At 36.3% G+C, this 21,672-nt stretch overlaps 1 protein-coding gene across 2 annotated transcripts in view; it reads left to right on the top strand.

The window, feature by feature from the left end:
* The first annotated feature begins 10,718 nt into the window (after nt 1-10,718).
* LOC136417286 (uncharacterized) overlaps nt 10,719-21,672 on the top strand; it is a 39,127-nt gene continuing 28,173 nt past the window's right edge. Inside the window, exons 1-5 of one of the 2 annotated variants that reach the window (XM_066402914.1) lie at nt 10,719-10,868; nt 16,751-17,156; nt 17,211-17,594; nt 17,655-18,251; nt 19,083-19,183. In XM_066402914.1, coding sequence (XP_066259011.1) covers nt 16,777-17,156; nt 17,211-17,594; nt 17,655-18,251; nt 19,083-19,183 — 1,462 coding nt within the window. In that variant the 5' untranslated portion in view covers nt 10,719-10,868; nt 16,751-16,776. Of the gene's footprint in view, nt 10,869-16,750; nt 17,595-17,654; nt 18,252-19,082; nt 19,184-21,672 lie in introns of both variants that reach the window. The other variant, XM_066402912.1, reaches the window with a different exon arrangement.

Below are 21,672 nucleotides of genomic sequence, written 5' to 3' on the forward strand. Positions count from 1 at the left end.
GGTATGGAAGTTACATAAACTGAGCAGGGAATAATTTGGAAAATAGTTAGTTATTGCGACAAAAGGATTGGAAATATAAATATAAATATATAAATAAAATGTATTGAAAAACTGAATGAAAAATACAAATTTTTATCACTGAATACTTTAACAATTATTCAGAAGGCTGAAAGACAAATTGGTTAAATACGATATGTTACATTATTATTAACCCTTTAATTACAGTGAACTTCCAATAATGAAGCAAAAAATAATTTGAATATGTTATCCATTTTACGAAGCAAATCACATACATACACCTGATTAATAATGTTCATTACTCGTATTAAATCTAATAAATATATTAATTACACGAAAATTTCTCATCGCGAAGGAAAAAACGGCAAGGAAATTAAAAAAAAAACATTTTTCTCCAATTGACAAAAAAATGACTTTTATGATACAAGACAGGCTGTAAAATGTTAATTTACAGCTTGTCTGGTGCCATTAATCGAAATTGTTTTTTGTCAATTGGGGCAAATCCGATCAAGCTACAGCAATCGGAAAAAAATTACGGAGTTTAATTTGCGAAAACGCAAATTACTGCCTCAGATTACTTCCCAGTCTTGTCTTCGACTCGGCTATGAATATCGTTGGGGTAGTAAATTTCCTGCTTTTTGGCCTTGTGAAACAAACAATTATTTTTTAAAAGCATTTTTGACACGCACTTTTCCTCCTTATCTGTAAATTCCATGCACTTACCTAAATCTGATATTCACCTCCCACATACAGTTTAAACAAATTACTCAACCTCTGAACCGTAATCCCCATTCCTTAAAAAAAAAGTGTCCTTACCGCAATACCTTACGTTTTAATAATTCAGTCTAGGCCCTCAAATAAAGGGTTTTAGGGATAAAAATTGTCGACTGAGATTAAGTCGATTTTAAGCCATCTTCTCCCACAGACACGCAAAATTTTGGTGTTTACGACGTCGCTACATGGTTGTGTTACATGTAGAAAATCAAATTGCCTGGCTGCTTGTTTTACGACTAAATACCTACTTGGATATATTGTTACCAATCAAAATGATCTTTGTTTTAGAAATTAAATTGAAGTGCCGTAGGAAGATAGTGCAGTGTTACCTAAGAAAGTTCGCTCTTGCGAGCACTTCTGATGAACTAAATTTCTATTACACCTACTGTAGAATATAGACAAAGTACGTAATTTAATTCGTTTAGATCCCAAACACCTGCGTTTTGTCCGCTTAAAACTTAGTTAATATTAAATTATACTTGAATACACAAAATGGATCTAATGACATAAAACTTAATTAATTATATTAAGTAGAGCCTTCTGGACGCATTAAAATAAGCTTCGAACTCCATATTCCAGTTTCTATTTTGCGTGTTTACACTATTACTTTATGTTTGACAAAGGCTTTTGCACTTGCCGAAACGGATTGCTTTCTAAATTGTCTAACGTGACTGTAAAGTGGTTAGTATTATTTTCTTTAATTGCTTTACTTATGCATATTTAATTAATATTTGTCGTTCCACGCCGATTCTTAGATTAACTTACGAAGCCTATGACCACTAAAAATCGACTAGGGAGTTCTTTTTCCTTTTACCTCGCAGCAGGGTTATTTTTCATTTCAGCTGCGTTTCATGAGTTAAGGATATTGTGGCAAATTGTAAAAAATTCGTGTTTTTCAAAATAAAAAATAATAGCATTCGATAAAAATGTCTATTCAATTCAATAAAAATTATAGCATTCATTCCACTGTGAAAGGATTTCATAGGCAAATCAGATAGATTTCTAACATGTTAACTTATGAAAAAACGTTGTTCTGGTCGGAACCGCACAAATGTTTCATTAAAAATTCGCATAATTTATTATAAATTTTCTTTCTTAACACAAAGTATGACCTCCACGTTTATCAACGACTGCGTGGCACCTCCTCTCCAAGCTATTTACCAGGTTATCAAATTGTTCTTAAGATATTTGTCGCCATAGTTGTGGCAGAAATTGTCGCAATAGTTTTGCAAGTTTTCTGGTTGAGGATGATGGTTGTCAAGTGCCCTTTGTAGCATGTCCCACGCCTGCTCGATGCAATTTAGGTCAAGGGACATCGGCTGTAACCATAAATGTTCAACATTCCTATTTTCTATAGCTTGCAGCACCAGTCTACTGGTCGCGCATTATCGTCCATAAAAATTACATTTCTTCCAATTTCTTCAAACAATTTTGGCAATACGTTGTTGACGATGTGTTCTTCATATTGTTGACCATTCATGTTTCCTTCACAAACATACAAATTTGTACGTTCTCCAGAATCATATTTCTCTCTAGACCATTATTGAGTCACCACCAAATAGACCCACTGGGTGGCAATAGCAGCGATTTTTCAGTACTAGTGGTATTGTCCAAATACGTACCCGTCGACTATCTGAAAATCGGCAGTATCTGGACTTCTCAGTGAAAAGAACATTGCGCCCTTCGAGGTCCCAGTTTCAGTGTTCCCTTGCCCAGTGCAAACGGTTACGTTTATGAGCCTGAGTAAGAGGTATTCTTCGCAGTGGCCTTCTGCTGACAATATTTATTTCCCTCAATCGCCTCATTACTGTGAAGCGGCTAATATTGATTGCAGAGGCACCAAACAGCCTTGCAAACAGTGGGTGAAGTGGTATCAAAGTGTTTCTTCGAGCAGTAATGGTCAAATAAAAGCCTTGTTGTAGGGTGGTTTTGCGACTCTTACCTCTTCTATGCCTTTCGACAACAGACCCTGTCTCTCTATAACTTTCCACCAACCGACTAATTACACTTTGTGAAACTTGAAACAATGCAGCAATTTCGGTTTGAATTCTTCCAGCTTGAGTCATTCCAATAGCTCTATTAGCTTTGTCGGAGTTTAGTTTTCTTCTAGCCATGACATTAAAAATTTTTAAGGCAAAACGCTTTAAATTTAAAATTAAATTTGCTTTTCGTTGTCTATTAAATTCTTTTTAACAATAGCGGTAGCAAAAAAGGCCCTTGCCGTACAAAAAAAATGTTATAATTTTTGTAAACTACCCATAAAATTTTGTTTTCGTTTTTTTCATATAGGGTGACGAAGTACAAATATCCTTAACTTATGAAACTCAGTTTAATTCAATTCGAACATGTGGATGACTAATGCCATGACTAAGTCCACAGGTGTCCTCAGTACGCACAAATCCGTGTATGTTGGCAAACTTATTTCAGTTATTAAAATTAATTATTAAATTTCGAACATATAGGTGGAGAAATTTATAGGAAAAGTTCGGGCAAGACTCTTTAACCTTTACATTGAGCGGAGCATATTTAACTGAATAGAAATACATTACAATTTGCCAAATCTCCTAATATATTGGATGGAATTTTATACGCAATATATATCCCCTTGAGTAGGACTAACGGGGTTAAGAAGAGGATAAATATAGCTATACAAATCAGATCGTTTGTTTTCATTACGACCATTGGCCTAGTTGAAACGGACCTCGGTTATGGTTATGACGACAAGTGCACCCGCTGGACCGACTTATGACGACAGTTTTATCAAGAGTAAGTCATAAGTCCGATTCCTTTCTTCAGTCCATAAGGCTAGAATGTTTATCCCATTTTTCCCAAAGAAAACACCTGCACGAGTAAGACATTACAAAACATGAGCAAATAAGCGGTAACATTTTATATTTTTCGCAAGCAGTTTTCTCTCGTTCCTTCCGCCAACATTGTTTTCCATGCAAATAATTCCGCACTTAGCAAGGTTTACAACATGAGATAAAGTAAACTTATACATGTAGGGGTTGCTCAAAGCTTTGGATAAAATTACGGCTTATGTGCTAAGGCAACATGCAGCTTCTACCGATAGCCCTTCAACCAAGATACTTTTTTGTTTCAGAGCGAGGCCCAAAAGCTGCTAGAATGTGAGAAGATGTCCAACTAGGCGATGAAGTGACTATGCTCAGAAAAACAAAAAGAAATTTTCTCTAAATGTAACACTTAAGTTTTTTTTAATAAAATAAAATTCAAGATGTCATTAGTTGTTTATTTGTATCTTGCTCATGCTGATATGGCGTCTGTATTTACGATAACACTTATGAATAAAAGGATGCAACATTTATTATAGTCAGTTTTTTTATTATTTCGTCCTTTCACATCAAAACTCATATCCCCTGTATTTCGATATTAACAATCCCGAAATGAAAATTAAAGGAAATATTACCACATCTACTTTTGCCACATTTTAACAGTTTTTGCGAATTTATTGGATAAAATGATACGATTTTAAATGAACGTTGGCGATTGCCAAACAGTTCAATTCGTTATGCATTTACTTTAAAAGAGGCGTTTAATCTGTTTTCATTTGTTTCGACCTGTTGAGGGCCGTTTTATTGAAAAAAACCGACATAGAAATATGCACTTCAATTTTAGATCTTTTGCCTCGGGGTTGCCAGGTTGCAAACATTTAGGGCGCAATGAAAGCTTTCATGAAAACAATTCGTTAAAACCAAAGATAGTAATTTCATGAATCCCATATATGAGAGCGATATGTGAGAAAATGTACTTTACCTCGCCATCCAGCATAACGCGAAATCCAACTAATAGAGCCGAAAGATATTTTGCAACGTGACTGAATACCCAAAAGAGTAAGTACATTACTGACCGGACTGCTCAGAATCTCATACACGGAGGTCCTAAACTATTGTATGTTTGCAGAGTTCCGAAATAAATAAATATATAAAAAAATAACAACACTAAAAAATCCCCCTTTAAAAAATGTGCCAGAATTAGGTACAAATTCTCAATACGTTCGTGTTCGTTGGCGAAAACATAGAAATTCAATCAGCTTAGCTGTCTCGAATCTCAATCGAAAGTTCCAAAAAAATACGTTTCCGAGAATGTTCAATTGAATTCAAAAATTCACAACGTTTCCAGATATGTCCAATTGAGTCAAAAACGCCGAATATTTCGCAGCCGGTGATAAAATTGCGGAGAAATTTTCGACTAATTTTTTCGCATGTCAGTGAAAACACTGACATGGGCTGATCCTCCCAAAGTTCCCTGTTTCGGTCGAAAACTTGTCTAACATCAAGTCAAAATCGCAAAAAATCCTCTATAAAATAATCAAACAGCGGTAAACAAAAATTGAGGAGGTTAAAAGCAAAATGCGTAAAATCCACTTATGTTGCTTTCGAGAAAGGAGCAAAAAACTGTTGTCACTTAGATGAGACTTTTTTATGCAAAGGTAAATAAATTATTTGTCCAAGGTATTGGTACAAGTTTGGCACTAGATTCTAAAAGGCCCAATTAATTTTTAAAATGGATTTTATTGATTTTGCTTTCAAAAACTAGAATTTATACGTTTTGCAAATTAACTGTATGGATTTTTTTTAATTTAAAATTTTAATGGCAGATATTAAAATGCATACCTCTGGTGTTTCTTCATCAGACCACACATACGTATGTCCTCCATCCTGTCATTTGGGTGTCCTGGATCCACCGGACGATGTTTTTCTCAAGACGCAAAAAAGTCCATGTAGCAAAGCTGACTGCGGTGATTTATCTGCTATGTGCATGCTTATATAAAGCTGTTCCAAAAAAGATGTTCATATTGTCTCATTTTGTGGGGCAATGCAGTGGAGCCTTTAGAAAACAAAAAGAAGCAATTTTGTTGTTAGGGTTTCGCATATGGAATTACGCAAAAATTGGTTTAAACAGCTTCATATTATACTCTGTATATATTCATTAATACCTTCCTAGCTTTCAGGAAAATCTGGACAGTTATGATAAGATTATAGGGCTAGATTCCGGGATATTTTGTTGCACCTTCCACGCAGACCGTACTTTATACATATACAGAATGTTTGTGGCAAGCTCAATAAAATTCTATAACTGCCCTCGAGCTATTAAAAAACATAACACATTGATCAGTGGTTTAAATATTAATTCTCAACTTTATAAAACTAGGTACATAAATAAAAATAGATAGCAAGAACATATGCAAAGTTCCTCATTAAATCCGTCCATAAAACTGTCAATAAAACCGCGAGCAATGCCAGGGCAATTGTACAAAAGATAAATGTGTTTAGAGGACCGCAGAAGTTGCAAATGTGCACATTTTGGGCACACCACAAACCAATGCTTAATTGGTTACTTGAAAGCTGAGAACTAACGTGAATTAACCTGAGAACGAATAGAAAATCATGTGCAGTTCTAGGCACTCTCGCAAATAGCTAGCAAAGCGTAGTGGAGACGAAAAAACAGTTTCTGAAGATTAAAATATTGACAAAAAAACGAAAAAAAAAAACAAATGGGAAAAGAGGGCTTGACCGCGCAGAAAGAATGTCACCCTGAGATTGACGCAAGCAATTGGGAAACCCATCCATGTAGCCTCCAATGAGTTGCAAATTAAAAAAAAGAAAATTAAATTAAACTTTAGCACCCTGTATACACATATGCCCAAAATTATTGCAAATCGAAGAAAATACCATCACTGTTTTTTTCGGAATTAAATTTGTGGTAGATATGTATTGTTTACACCTTTTGCACGAACTTTAACAAAAAATTAAGCAAAATAAGAAATGTTTAGTTATATTTTATCAGAATTTATAAACTCTTACCGTACGGATTGGTGATATTTTAGGTCTAACCACGCATAAATATCGCATAAAAATGCCAAGAAATGTCATTTCGTACTTTAACAGATGCCGAATAGTATAGTAAACGCCAAACTAAGTTTCGCACGTCATCAAAGTTCTATGTCGCTTCTCTATGCTGTTGCCAGATTTCCGAACAAATTTTTTAGGCGATATACATATAATTCGTTTCAGGAGAGTCGATCTTAAGATTTAATAAAAAAATGTTTTTAAGTAAAGAATTTTATTATTGTTTAAGTAAATAAAACTCTATCTATCTAATAATCAACACATAAACAAATATAGGTTTCCGGTTGATGGCAACCCTGTCGGTTTTAAATTTTTCCAGTGATCATGTTTACATCTCATTGGAATTATCGAATTTTAGCTGAATGACGTCACATCAAAATTTCTGACCATATTTTATTGTATTTATGTTTATATTTCATTGTATATGTACCTATTTGACCATATTCATTATATATTTTTTTAATTAATACGTTTAACGTTCGTTTGATATTGTATATTGCTTCCGAGGTAAACATAACCACTGTGGCCATGTTATGTCGTCATAGATGACGTGCGACACTTTTAGCTTAGTGTTAACTATAACTTTGTTACAAGGTTGCAAAATGAAATGGCAGAAAGTGTAGGCGTTGATCAAAGTGATGTTTCAAAAATTAATAAAAAGTTTCGCGAAACCAATGATATCAAGGATCGACCAGGAAAAGGTCGGAAAAAGCTTACTACTATAGCAAAAGATCGTCAGTTATTAATCATTGCTAGAAGGAATCCAATAAGTACAACGAGTGCTTTATTTCGAGAGCTTGCATGGTTTGAGGGAGTTACTGTATCAAGGCAAACTATGTCACGTCAATTAAGGTCTATTAATTTACATTGTCGGAGACTTTTGCGAGTTCCAAAATTTATAAAAGAGCAAAAACGTACACAGTTACAATGGGCACGAGAAATGGTAGAACAAAATCAAAACTGAGAAAATGTCATGTTTTCACATGAAGCACGAAGTACGAATAGGCCTAATGTTGGATCCTCGACGTACCCGAGTCTGCAAGACTCCAGGACAAGCTAGATTAGATACAGTCCAGCCCCCTGTTCCATTTCAAGGGGGTAGTGTAATGTTTTGGGCTAGCATAATGAGAGGTGTTCGAATACCACTAGTTGTTATCGACAGAACAATGACAGGATCAGTTTACATTTAAGAGGTGCTAAACCTAATTATCCGTTTATTCCGAAGGGCAGTTGGAGCAGATTTCGTTTTCGTTGATGATCGCACACTCCTACGCCTGAACAATGGAAGTGCAACACTTGTGACGAAGAAGGAATGAGGCGTTTACCATGGCCTCCCACATCTCCGGATATGAATGCGATAGAGCATATTTGGAACTTTCTAAAAAGACGGATAAAGAAAAGAAATAACCCTCCCTTAACGTTAAGAAAATTGCAGTAATCGAAGAATGGGAACAAATTTCACAGGCCTACCTAGATAAACTTATTGGTAGCGTGCCAAACCGTCTTAGAGAGTGCATCAATGTACGAGAAGACGATTAAGTCCAATATTTTTCCCTGTTCCTAATTGTTATACTTAGAATTTAATATTTAATTTTCAAGTCTTATAAATCAATTTTCTATTATTTATTTGTAATAAAAGTAAATAGTACAGAAATATCTTTTCCACGTAGTCTGAAGTAAGCTCTGATTAACTTTATAAATAAATATTTCTCGGAAAGTCTTTTGATTTTACCAAACATTCATATGAAATAATTTTGGACATATGTATGTGTATTTTAAAGATCTGAGAAATAGGAATCCAAGAAGCTGTGGTTTGCACAATGGCCACCTTTTTCAGGACATTCCTGTATATTTACTTTTAAGAATGGCACTTACAATGCAAACCGCTATTTGCTGATGAGGGTCGACTGGGATCGGCTTTTAACTTGTGACGTTGATAAGGTGGTGAACAAATTTTATGATGTGGTGGATTGCTGTCTGGGGGAGTTTCCTAAAGTTGGAATTGGGAATGGCTCTAAGTATCCAAGGTGGGTGGTTAGATTTTGAACTGAAAAATTATTTAAAACTTTCCAGAAGCTGCAATTACAAAAAAAAAATCTGAATTACGTAAAAAATATAAATACTTCAGGAAATGCATTCAAAACTCGCAAAAAGAACATAGAGAATTATGTTAAAGAAGATAGTAAATTGTTTTGAAAACTTGTTAAAAGGGTTAACAATGACGATGATGAAGTTCTCAACAATATCACATCGGGACACAAAGATTTGTCGAATCTTAGCCAGATTTTTAATATATTTGCTAAAAATTATGAATTTGTGGATGAGAAGGTATGCACATGTATATGTAAGTATTTATGAGACTTATAACTGTTCCCTTGTGGTATTTGTTCACTCAAGACGCACCTCAGTATGCCGAATCTACATCTCCTACACACATAATTTTACCAACTTTTTCAGTCAACATATTTATCTCAGTTTCGCGCCGAAGTTAACGACAACATCCACATCTACATGAAACATATCCCAATTTTCGAAATTTTCAATTTCCAACACCAAACAGCTATACACTCAAAAGTCAAAAAGTAAAAAAGAAACTAAACTCAAAAACGTGGGAATCCCCCATGCCTTTTCACAAACGATGATCGAGATCACCATCTCTATCCGCGATTTTCAGCCAATTAGACTGATCCCCGATAACGGCCAGCAAATCCGGTTGGATAAACATCAGCTCGTGGGGATCAATCCGATCCGGATCATCGTTTCCGAAAACGCTTTATGTTTGCAGGAGTAAGACAACAAATAGATTCGCTAAGCGAATCTAATTACTCTAGCAGGCGTACGTTCGCAATTGTTGGCTAATACACTTGGTTTATGCCCTACAACCGACGACAGCGAACATGGCCCAGGAACACTTAGCAGGATTCTAATTCGCAGCAGAAACGATATTGAACGTTTTCCTTTTGCATGTGATTCAGGTTTCGATTTGCAGATGGCGGATTCGGGCATCCGTACCGGTGCGCAAATAAGGCCGGCGAAAGCTATCTATGTACGTCGGTTTAATTTGCTATCAAAAGTTATAATAAAACAAAGACAGTCGGAAATTAAGTACGCAATGGTGCCGAGACCCGAACTTTTGGATTTGGAATATGAAATCCCAATCTGGTTTTTATGGGGGAATTACAACACTACTTCGCGAGTATATTTGATTTTTTCGAATCTTATATAAAATATTATACTTTTAACCTCATCGAAATGTCAAATTGATTTTTCGGACCGGGCGGGTCGTCCAGCTCCGAAAGATAGACCCCCTCCGTTCAAATCCGACTCTGGTACCTCGGCCGGCCAGGTCGAAAAAAAAGGCGAAAATTGAAAAAAAAGAAGCGAAATTAAGAAAAGGAGATGAAGATTGAAAGAAGAGAGATGAAATTGAAAAAATCTCAATCAAAAGAAAAAGTCTCAGAGTAATTACATTTTGTACATAGAGGGTGTTCCTCCTATGGCAGTGCGCATTCCACCACTCTGCTGGTATAGATTTTTCTTATAAATGTAGTTTCCTCTTCTCAATCCATGCTGCCTTCGTTGAGACACCCTGTATAAAGCTGTTATACGAGCCGAAAACAAATTTTAAAAAATACATTCCGACAAGTAGATATGTGCAAACTACTTCCCTATTGAACATTTCCCATACTTCTTGCAGTTGTAAAATCATGTTCTACATTATTTATTACCGAACCTATAAATGCTGAAATAGTACGCCATAAAAAGCCTCAAGATCTTCTTAAATCTCATGTAACACAGTGACCTGCAACGAGACATTGCAGCAGGTGCATAAGCGTGAATGACCTGGCCGCAGAATGAAGTTGTAAGCTTGGGAGGGCTATCAATCCCATATGGGTCACCATTGCCCCTAGACCAGCGCCGGTGCTTAGGTTTCCCGATGGAGCAAGATTTTGACCGAAGATTCGCTAACTGAAACTTTTAAAGCTCAGAATCGTCAGAGTAAAACATGCTGCCTGGGAGGTAAATGGCAGTTTTGCTGCACGAGGACATGCGAGACCATACGAGGTCAAATTATCTCCCAACTGGGTCTCCAAAGAGGTGAAAACAGTCTGCTATTTACAATCTCCGCAGAGTGCCCCATACCTTAAAACAGACAGAACGGACCGCTTCGGTTATGACGATGAAATGTGTACGGAAAATATAGTTGTAAGTATTGTAATTGTTGTGTGTTAATAGTTAAATAGTGCCGCGTTACACGTGAGTCCGCGCGATGTTTTAATATTAATTTCGTTACCAGAATACCGTTACCAGAATACCTTACCTTATAAACTCGTGGCCTGAAGATCACCAGTTTTAAAACATGTTCTCGTCAAGACTATTGGCCCGACAATTTTGTTTAATTTCGGAAATGCGGCCAACCTAATTATTGCAGTGAACGTTCGATCGTACAAGCTCTTACAACTTACAAATCTTGCGGTATTCATGTCAAAGCTCTTAAATTGCAGAGCGCTCTTGTGGTAATGCCAAATGCCATATTGATTTACGCTCGTTACTTATATGGTCATTAAAAAGTATTTGATTGTGAGTTTCTGAGTGCCGATGGAAATATGCCTATTTTGTGCATGCTAGTGAAAGGGTGACAATCCATGAAGGTATTTGATGGCATGGTTTAAATGTCAGCAATGCGATATGCTGGAGGTATGTTCTTTCCGCTCAATGTATGGGTATTTTATATTACCTTACACGGAGGTTCCTAAACGCTCTGTACGATTTCCCTACGCCCCAATTCTCGTATAAACGACGATTTCGCTAATTTTGTTTGCAATACTTAATTTACTTAGTAGATGCAGTCATGACTAAGGGCCATTGGCGGGAAATACATTTTCTTGGTGATGACACTTATTAATTGAAGCAGTGAGGTGTTAATTATACCATCAGATCTTCCGCGTTCTTGCTTGTGAAATTCACGTGCAAAGCTCTTGTAAATCGCAGTTCTTTTTGTATAAATTCCCTCTCACGATGGTATTTTAATTTATTCCAAGTTGGTCAAAGCCGATTTCAAGCAATAGGCGAGGATTATACCTGTTAAGGTGTTCTTAGCTTTAATATTTTCACCCACTCTATATACTTTGAAATGTACATAGCAAAAAGTACATTCTTAATGAAATATTGATGTATCATTTTGAGCGTTTTTAGGCTCATATATCCGCAAGATGATATATGTTCTTCATTTAAAAAAATCAATTTCTCCGTGGCAGTTTTGCTACATTTCTGTTAAGGACAATTCTTTACATTTTCAGATTCTTCCGTTGTGTTATAGTCAATTTTTCATGTTTGAAAATGTCAAGAACAGCGAAAATATGATATGAACATATCGCGGTCTTCTTAGTTATTATTTTTTTATTGTGACATCACTGTAAAATACTAAATCAAAATCAGTTGTGGACGTCTATAAATAACGACATGGATAATCTACTTTGAAAAAATATACATGGTGTGTTAAAAAGTTGCCTGTACTACAGAATTTTTGGTTACGTACAATTAGAAGTATTCTTTATTTTGATTCAAAAGTCTTTTCTACCTATTAAAGGGCCATTAGCTAATCAAGAGATTTCGGAACCACCTATATACAGGATGTGCTTTTTTTAAGTTTTAATACCTCCAAATAACTACTTTAAATCACATACAGGGCATTTCAGGTTTTAATCGGGAAAATTTAAAAGACGACAGAACTCGGAAAATTATGAGAAATGTTCATTTGAACTTGTACGTTTTAAAGCTTCAGTACCGAAATACAGAGTGTTAAAGTTTCAGATTTTTAAAATATTTTATTTCACAGCTGCCTAAGTTTTTGAGATATCAACTTGAATTTTATAGGTACACTACTATTTAGAATCGACATGATTTGATTTGACAAGTCGCTGTGGAAATCTACAGGGCGCTCCTTTTTCGGTGGTCAAGCTTCATTTTACTATCCCAGACTTTTTTGTGACGCGCCATTGATTTTCAGTGGCCTATGCTTTAAATTCACACCTGTAGATTTCTATATAGATAATTTGTGTTGTAGATTTCCACAACAACGTATCAAACCAAATCGTGTGAATTCTACATAGTAGTGTATCTGAAAAATTTCAAATTAATATCTCAAAAACTTATGTGAAATAACATTTTAAAAAAATCTGAAACTTTAACACCCTGTATTTCGGCAACGAAACTTTAAAACGTACGAGTTTATATGAACTTTTCTCATAATTTTTCCGAGTTCTATCGTCTGTTAAATTTTCCCGATTAAAACTTGAAACACCCTGTATATTCTGACTTGTACACTTGTGTACGTCAAAATAGCATGATTCACGTATTGTTATAGACCTAGCAACATTGACCCCACATTTCCACATAAGGACAGATCTACCTATTCGAATGTTCTCAAAGAGATATGCAGATAGGAGAGAAATTTCATATCAAATTTGACTCAAATTTTTAAATTTTTTTCTGCAAATTCGTCAAGAATTATTGCTGTACCCTCTGCGTGATGACCACTCCGCATAGCTATTCTTTGTAGGTTAATGCAAAATATTTACCGTTAGGTTCGCCTGTGAAGTAGTCTTTCTGCAATCTGCAAATTTCAGTCTCTCTTCTCCAGTAAGCAAAAAACTCCTCCAGGAAGGGCTGAAAGAAGGAAGAAAATTACATGAAAACTCACAGTAAAAAATTTCATAAAACTAAATTCAGCCAATTTGAGTATCTAATGGCTATACCGCTAAAACATTGATGGCTGAATGAAGCGATCATCTTGGTTGGTCATGTAATGATCCACATTCCATTGCGAGTATAGGTGAATAAATTAATTAAAGCAATGATTGAAGGCAAGCCCTTGAAGACATAAATAAAAACAGATCTATGCAATAGCTGACATCTGTGCGTCTTTAAGGATGGCCGTAAAGGCCCATAACTCATGGTTAACATCACCTCAATGTCAGTGTTAATTAGATCCTCTATTTGTTTAACTTTAGTGACCATTAATGTCCTCTCAGCAAACTTTCCCTATGAACTTTAACCGCGAGTGTTTTAACAATTTTTGTAATTACAGAATTGTAGCTAACAGGCACATTTGCGAACGTGTGTTTAATTTCTCCTGAGGGTACCAATGGATATATGGTAAAAGTCGCAGCTTTTCTTGATGTATCAATTAATTTTTGTCCTCGTTCTGCAGTCAATGATCCTCTTCGACGAGCGACATTTTTTCAAGTTCTTGTTTTGGCAATGTATCCCAAAAGGGGCTTGTTTTAGAAAGCCTCGCACTATATTAGATTATACGTATTTAGCGTTTCAGATTAAGGCTCCGTGAGAGAGTAATTGTTAAAGAATGATTAGATACACCCAAATTACCTTTAAGAAAATTCCTTTATTTTTATAACAATAGAAGGCACCATGCAAATTTAATTTGTTCGAGCTGAATTTGGTGACCTCATCCAAGAGTTTCGTAATCAAGCACTTGATAGACTGTTGTTTCACCTCATGGGCATTATGAAGAGTTTTACCTGTGACATAATGCGCTCCATAAGTAGAGCATGAAGTACCGCAGAAGTCTCGTCAATACCAAATTTACACTTGTTAGATGCACATATTGAAATGTAATATTTATTTAGAGCAATCTATTACGCTTGTATCATCAATAAAGGCAGACCATTGACCGGCGAACGCAGGAAAATTGTTGCGATACAGCCTCTAAACAATAACAATTACTGTGTTACACGTTTATTCATAAAGGTAGAAGAATCGTGTTCGAAGTGTGCTCGTTAGATAAAAAAAAAAGAACAATTGGCCATTTTAACAATGAAAATGGTAACCGACCTCTCAGTGTGTTTATTGCAAAATATTTTTTCTGCTTCGCTCAGGATGTTCACCATTCTTAAAAGTCACCACTGTGGAAACAAGACGAATTAAGTTCTCTATTTGCAAGTTATACGAGTAAGTAGGGATTTTTTCCATTAATTTATTGTTAGGCAAGAGGGAATATCTCCAACTCTACCCAACAAAAATCTGCCATTTCAATCTTCTCCCGTCGACTTCAGTGCGTTTAACCAAGACTTTATTAAGTAAACTCTGCAAATAGCTCGACTATTATATTTCCATTACGCAAGTTGCCTTCACAGAAAAAGTTCAATCTGGAATCTTCACAGTTAATTCGATTTGGTCGGGACACCAAACAAAAAAGTGTTTTAGGTAATAAAGTTCATTACTCCTGAGGAAACTAAGCTTAAGCCGTAACGGAACAGTATGCAGAAGCTCAAGCTTCCATTAGCCCACCTGAAACTCATGGAAAATCCTCTCTTTCCCAAATAGGAAATTATATGCCGAGCAGTCTATTAAAATATTTAGGTGTAATCAGCGCGGTTTCTAGTTGATTCGCCTGAGGGGAACCGCTGGTACAAGGCTAACTAATGTTGTATATAAATAACTTTCTTCTATCTTCTCTTCGATATAAGTGTTATTAAACATATTTCAATCGACAGGTAATTGTTCTTTTCTAGTCCTAATAATCCATTCCACTTTTACCTTGCGTAAAAACAGCTTGCAATAATGGCTAGAATATATCGGTTATCGGACCGCAGAAATTGACGGTTCCCGATATTTTACAGCCGCAAATTAGAATTTAGAAATCTCAAGTTTCCAACCATAACTATGCAGACGTACCATAGACGCAGGAAATCGTGCAGATTTACCTCATTTCCTCTCCTAAAGATAAGTCTGCGTTTCAGAATAAAAACTTAGTTGTGCGATCTACAGCTCATTATACTGAATAAATGCGGGAAACAAGGATGAACTTTAATGAACGCATAAGAACTTGTGACCTCCTTATCTCTGAAACTGGACTGAGAAAAATATGCAGTCTAAGATCCGTATTTGGGCCTTTGCTGATATTCATGCTAATCATTACGCTTAAATGTTATTCAGTTTCGACCATTGCGCACATTTATCAACCGATGGTTGGCAGCTGCTGCATAGCTATTCATCACTATAGCACAGGAAAAAAGTCCATGCCGTAAACCTAATAGAATTTCTCTTAATTAATGGGTGAACGATCTGTGTATTACGTATCATCGGCATTATTAGTTTTTTTTTGCAATTTGAACCTATGAGCAGCCCAAGACCACTCCCACAGAAAGCCTAATTTTGACTATACATCGAGAGATGAATGGGAGGAATTTGCATTAGAAAACCAAGTTCGGTTTAATTGAAATTTAGTTGGGTTTTAAGCATGTTGAAATACATTGCAGTTTATCAGCGTTCCTTGTCTACGAAGGGTGTACACCCAGTAGACGCAAGAATCCATTTAGCAAACTTACTGCTGTCCTTCGTACATGTTCTGATTTTATTGGCTTAAAATATAGAATTTCTTTTCCTTGCGTAAGTCGCCCGGTTGCAGATGGTTTAAGTTTCATGTCAGTGCCCTTGCGGAATACTAGAAAAATCACATGGAGTGACGTGAAATCCTGTAGAAAAGTGCCTTTCCAGAGCATGTGCCTGTAGCGGCTGAACAATACCAGACTTGGGTAACTTTAGAATCTATTTAACCTCTCTAATATTATACTTTGCCCATCTTGTAAAAGAAAATACAAGAAATTCATCCTGAAAATCCCAAGGAGTCGTACATGCGCATTAGCAAAGTAACAATTTCGCATGACACACAGAGGGTATCCGCGGACAGATAAAGCGGCTACTGCAAAAGTTTAGAGAATCTTGAAGTAAACTTTAATTTTTTGGGGTTTAACCCTTCTGGACTCCAAAAAGTGAAGTTTTTATCCCTTATCCACCAAGAATTTCATGCCTTTAGAAGAGTTGTTTCATCTATCAGGGAACACAATGCAGGTACTTTCATCACTTATTTTACCACTTCATCACTTAATCGCATCATCTCTGCCCATTAGAAAATGCCTCCTTATTTTTAGCATAGTTTCCTACTTTCAACTGAGAAAAGAAGAAGAGAGAGTTTCAACGAGAAACCCTGTGTAGTTTTCGAGATCCCAACACATTCACCACTAAAACTGCTCACCTACAGTTTCTACATCTTTGTCTATTTTCAGACCAATGAGCACTGACCACGCCCAAGATGTCCCAACCTTACGCAGACACATTCGTCACCGTTGTTGCAGTAGGCACTGAAAACAAATGCAACCCCAAAATATCGCCTAACACCTCAGATTATATTACCGTCCTCACCATAGGCAATGAAGACTCCAAATCTCCAAAAGACATAACTGAAGAAGTGGTTGTCTACAGACTACCTGGAGAAAGGTTGGGTTTTGGTTTGAAGTTTGAAGGTGGCACTAAAGCGCATGAGTTCGTGAAGCGATTATTCATCCAGTCATGCGCCATTGACAGTCCAGCTTCTCGAGTGCAGAGCTCTTGGGGGCAGTTGGTGGAGGGTGATGAGGTGTTGAAAATTGACTGTATTCCTGTTGATAGTATGACTAGAATAGATTGCGTGAGGTGTTTGAAGGACTCTAACGTCGCCATAAAACTTCTTGTAAGACACTTCTTTAGCCCTGCCAGCTTGAAGCAACGCTCCAAATCGTCAGAAGATTTGCCTGTTATTGTTAGTACTGAAGAGAAAAAGCCGCCCCCAGTGCCACCAAGGAAGTTGTATCGAAAGCAGCATAAAACTGCCCAGAATAACTGTGATAATGTTCACGACAATATAGTTCCCACTATTAAACAGGAATCGTTTTCGAGCAAGTCTAGTCGCTTGCAGTCACCCAGGAACAGCTTTCGAAAGAAATACTCTCCGGATGTGGCTAGAAGTTTGTCTGATGGAAGTCTTGGACCTCCAGACGCTGAGGTTTATCTTGACTTGATCTCCCAAGAATCGACGCAAAGCCTTAGCGAATCTGACGACACAGCAAGCACTATATCTACTGTATTGGATAGGTTAGTATCTAAAAATGCAATTAGAGCTGGACCAACATTCCTGGTTTGGTTATTTTTTAGATTTGCATCACTGCCCACCACAACAACGTCTAGTTTTGCAGGAAGCCTTCCCTCCACCCCAACTTCAATCCAAAAGCAATTGGATCTTTCTTATATCATTAATGACTTCCCCGAAGACGATTTTCTTCCCGTTAATAAAAAGTTCGGAATGATTGAAGAAAATAACAATGTCGTGAATGAGAGCGAAGAGGAACATTTGAAGGCGCCCAATTCCTTGGATCAGATAGACTCAGGGGTGGATCAGGACGATATCGAGGTCACTTTTGAGCACATTAAGCGGCCAGTAATCATCCCCCGATCGAGAGATAAGATAAATAAATCTTATATGAATGACTGCGAGGATACATTGCCACGATTAGTGGATTTCGTGCCAAAGTCTCCACAAAAAGATGTGGAGGCTTCTATAGACTCTATAGCTCGGTACCTGGATAACGCTAGATTTGAAGAAGAATATAGCGACAACGATTTGTGCCAAGAAAACGATGGAGATTACAACATTGACGTGTATGGCTCGAAGTGGATTCTATCTTCCCATTTATCAACAATTGGAGAGGATGAAGAAGACCAAAGCTCTCAAGAAAGCCAGAGCAATATAGGGTGAGTAAAGATGTGCTAAACACACATCGTTGGCCATAATTGTCCGTTTATTGCAGATTTTCTCTTAAATCTATTATTTCCCTAATCCGGTGAAATGCTTCTACCCATTATTTTAATTTATTTAAGCACTTTCACTCTTAAATATTTATACATGATGAAAAAGTGTTATCCAAATAATTTTCTTCTGTGATGTATTAGCATTATAGCAAAATTATGCGCATGTTAGCAAAATGATCAAATTTGCATAAAAATTGTTTACGTAGAATGATTCTTAGATCATTTACCTGTGTGCCTAATGTTCTAGGAATGGATAAATTTTAATTCGTATGCACGTTGGTGGTAAAAATAAACGTGAAGAATCGAGGATTCAGGAAAGTGTTTGTTCCCTCAAGGTGATTTTTTCAATAAATAATAAATAACGATGAAAAGTTCCTTCAACGGTCTTTGGAAACTTAATTACTGAGATACAGGGTGTTGAATTGTGAAAAACCTGTAGCTGTCTTTGAGTTTAAAAAGAAAGGTGGTATTTATAAAAATAAAGTTCCACACCCTGTATCGCTGTAACGAAGCTAAAAAGGGCCGCCGATTACAAGAACTTTCATCTTCAAATAGTACCACCAGTCGCCTCCTGAAGTTTGCTGTAAATATGAGGATGTCATGAACCCTAAATAACAGTAACGGCAAAAAATTAAAAGTATGAAATAAGTGAAATAAGCCGAGGGTTTTGAGCTTCCCGTGATGTTTGCGAGAAAATGAATAATAAACAAATTTATCACTAACTAAATACTTTGGATAACAAGAAAACATTAACAGAACTTTATTATTTTTTAGGGTTTTTTCAATCGGCCCTCGCATTGAAATCGAGGTAACTAATGGAGAAACTTCTGATCATATTGGTGACAATGGATTTCATGAAGAAGAATTAGAGAAAGGTAAGTAAGGGGATTCTATTACGATCTTTAGGATACATTTTTGGGGTAACAATTTTCCCTTTTAAAAGGGTTTATATTTTGGTTAAATTCGAGTCAGGTTGTCTATCAACGGTAAAGAAATGTATCCCAAAAGTAAACATTTCGGCAAGAAACTTACAAGAAAATTTGCTATTGTTTCCACAAATTCCCTGCTTAATTGTTATTTTAAATTTAAGAAATATGCCTTTTCAAGCGAAAAATTTATAGTACATCAAAGTTCTGACTTTACTTTTACAAATTAAAATCAATCCTTAAATGCAATGTCAGCCGCAAAGAACGGATATACATATATTCTGAACAATCTGGTGACCGAATATTTTTTACAGTACTCAAAGTACTACTTACAATGCTGCAGTCAACAGCCAAGAATCTGGTTTATTATACACCGAAAACGGAACTATCATGCAGGAATGTTTGTAGTATTTGCCTTTGAACCAGCTTATTGACCATAAATAATGGTCTTTACTAGCATATCACAAAGCATACTTTACATTTTAAATATACTAGTTTAGTCATAACAGCAAACATCACCGAGAATCTACATATTGTTCTATATATTGCGCTGCAGAATTAATGGTCACTTCAGATCATAAAAGAGAGGAATGCATTATATCAGAGGCCTCGCCTATGTTTGTTCAAGAAGTCAAATTGAATATACAACAAGGAAATTTTGCAAGGAATCGTGAGAAAATTACTCATGTGCTTCACTCATCTTTGCTTTTGGATGAATAGTTGCCGATGTTCGTCAGGCCTATTGGTGTTGTGGCGCGACCAACAAAGACACCCGAGTTCTTAAGTTGAGGGGTTGGGTTGTAGGGCCCGTATGGTCTGTCCTGCCGTTCGTTTATTGGTTTCTCTACGGTTTTTCCTTTACATAATATTCATGCATTATTATATCCCATGACGAGTTCAGTTCTCTTTTTTTAGTAATATTCCCTTTAAAACCACTTTAGCTACCTCCGTTTCCTTGTTAAGCTTAGCACAATAGCTGTATGATAGAGCCGCAAACCTAGCACTCGCATTCTGGATTATGTTATCATTTTAAGATACATTCGATATACTCCATGTCTAGACACAGGGGACTGGGATCCACAATAATCCACTTTCAAATAACTTTCTCGTCCTAAATTTGAACGTCAATCATGGACAACTTGGCTCTTCCATTTTATTCTTGTTGTCTTAACTGTCCTTAAACAAATATTTGTTTCCTGGTCATCGCTGCGACATTTGGACCCATTTTTAAAATTTCGATATTTAAGATTTTTGTGAAGGGGCAGACACGCGTTAATATGCATACATATATTCCCTGCAGGAGTACACGCTGTAAGCGTGTTCTGCGCACTTCTCAAGTCAATGCCTATTCCGTTTTGACGCATGCCTTCTTCGTCACTAGATTTCAAAATAAGCTATGAATAATCTCCGCTGAAGTGTTAAGTCTAATGTAACCGTATCTCCGGGATCTATGGATTATTAACGTCAATTTGAAAGTGTCTCTATTAGAAGTTTTGATGGCTTTAGGGAATTGATCGGCTTTGATCTAAAATAAACCTTACAACCGTGAGTTACTGGAAACTTAAACGTTGGAACTATTGTATTACCAATAGGGTTTCGCATAGGTAGGCAAGTAAATATGATATGCTTGGAATGGGACAGGAAAAGGAATTGCATATTTGCAGTTTTACGTGTAGAATTAACCTTATAACGAAATGCATGGGAAGTGGACATAATCTAGTTTTAAAGCTCGCTTAACGTATCCTCTTCATAGTTGGCAATTTTGACTATTCCAAGAAGAGCTGCTTAAATGCGCGGTTTGAACCGTGGCTAATTGATTTGTTTATGTTATTGTGTTATACCATCAATAATATTTTCTGCGTTTCTTTCTTTATGCAAACCTATAAATAGGACTTATTTAATGCCAAATACCTGCTTACGTCGAATATTTTATTAAATAAATCATTTAATATAATAACAATATAATGAATTTGTAAATAATGTATGTGGATGGCTAGTTAAGCGGGATTATGAAGTTGTTTAGAGTTTTGGGCGCATGTGCCCCTTTAGTTCACCATGTGATCAAACATATTCGGATTTACCACAGTCTGGCAAGTTAACGTGTTATTTAAGGCCTTCCAGATAACTGGCGTCAAAGGACTTATGAAATACACGAGCTGTAAGGACCAAGTGGGACAAAAGTGGCCGTACAGTAGCCTTAATGACATATCATTGTTACATATGTTATTGTCCCGGTTATTGTCCTTTATTAAGCATTGTAGTAAGGATATAAAAAACAAAATTGCCGATTGTGCCGGAGCACGGCCATATAAAAATACACGTTGCTACACATTGCTCTAGACATGTGTTACTGCCGGCTCCATTCATCCTGAAGGTATGTCGGGCTCTGTAAACAATAACTCACTAAATATAGAACACACAATTTCCTTTAAGGCTCT

The sequence above is a fragment of the Euwallacea similis genome, chromosome 27 (assembly GCF_039881205.1).
Source record: "Euwallacea similis isolate ESF13 chromosome 27, ESF131.1, whole genome shotgun sequence".
Lineage (NCBI taxonomy): Eukaryota > Metazoa > Arthropoda > Insecta > Coleoptera > Curculionidae > Euwallacea > Euwallacea similis.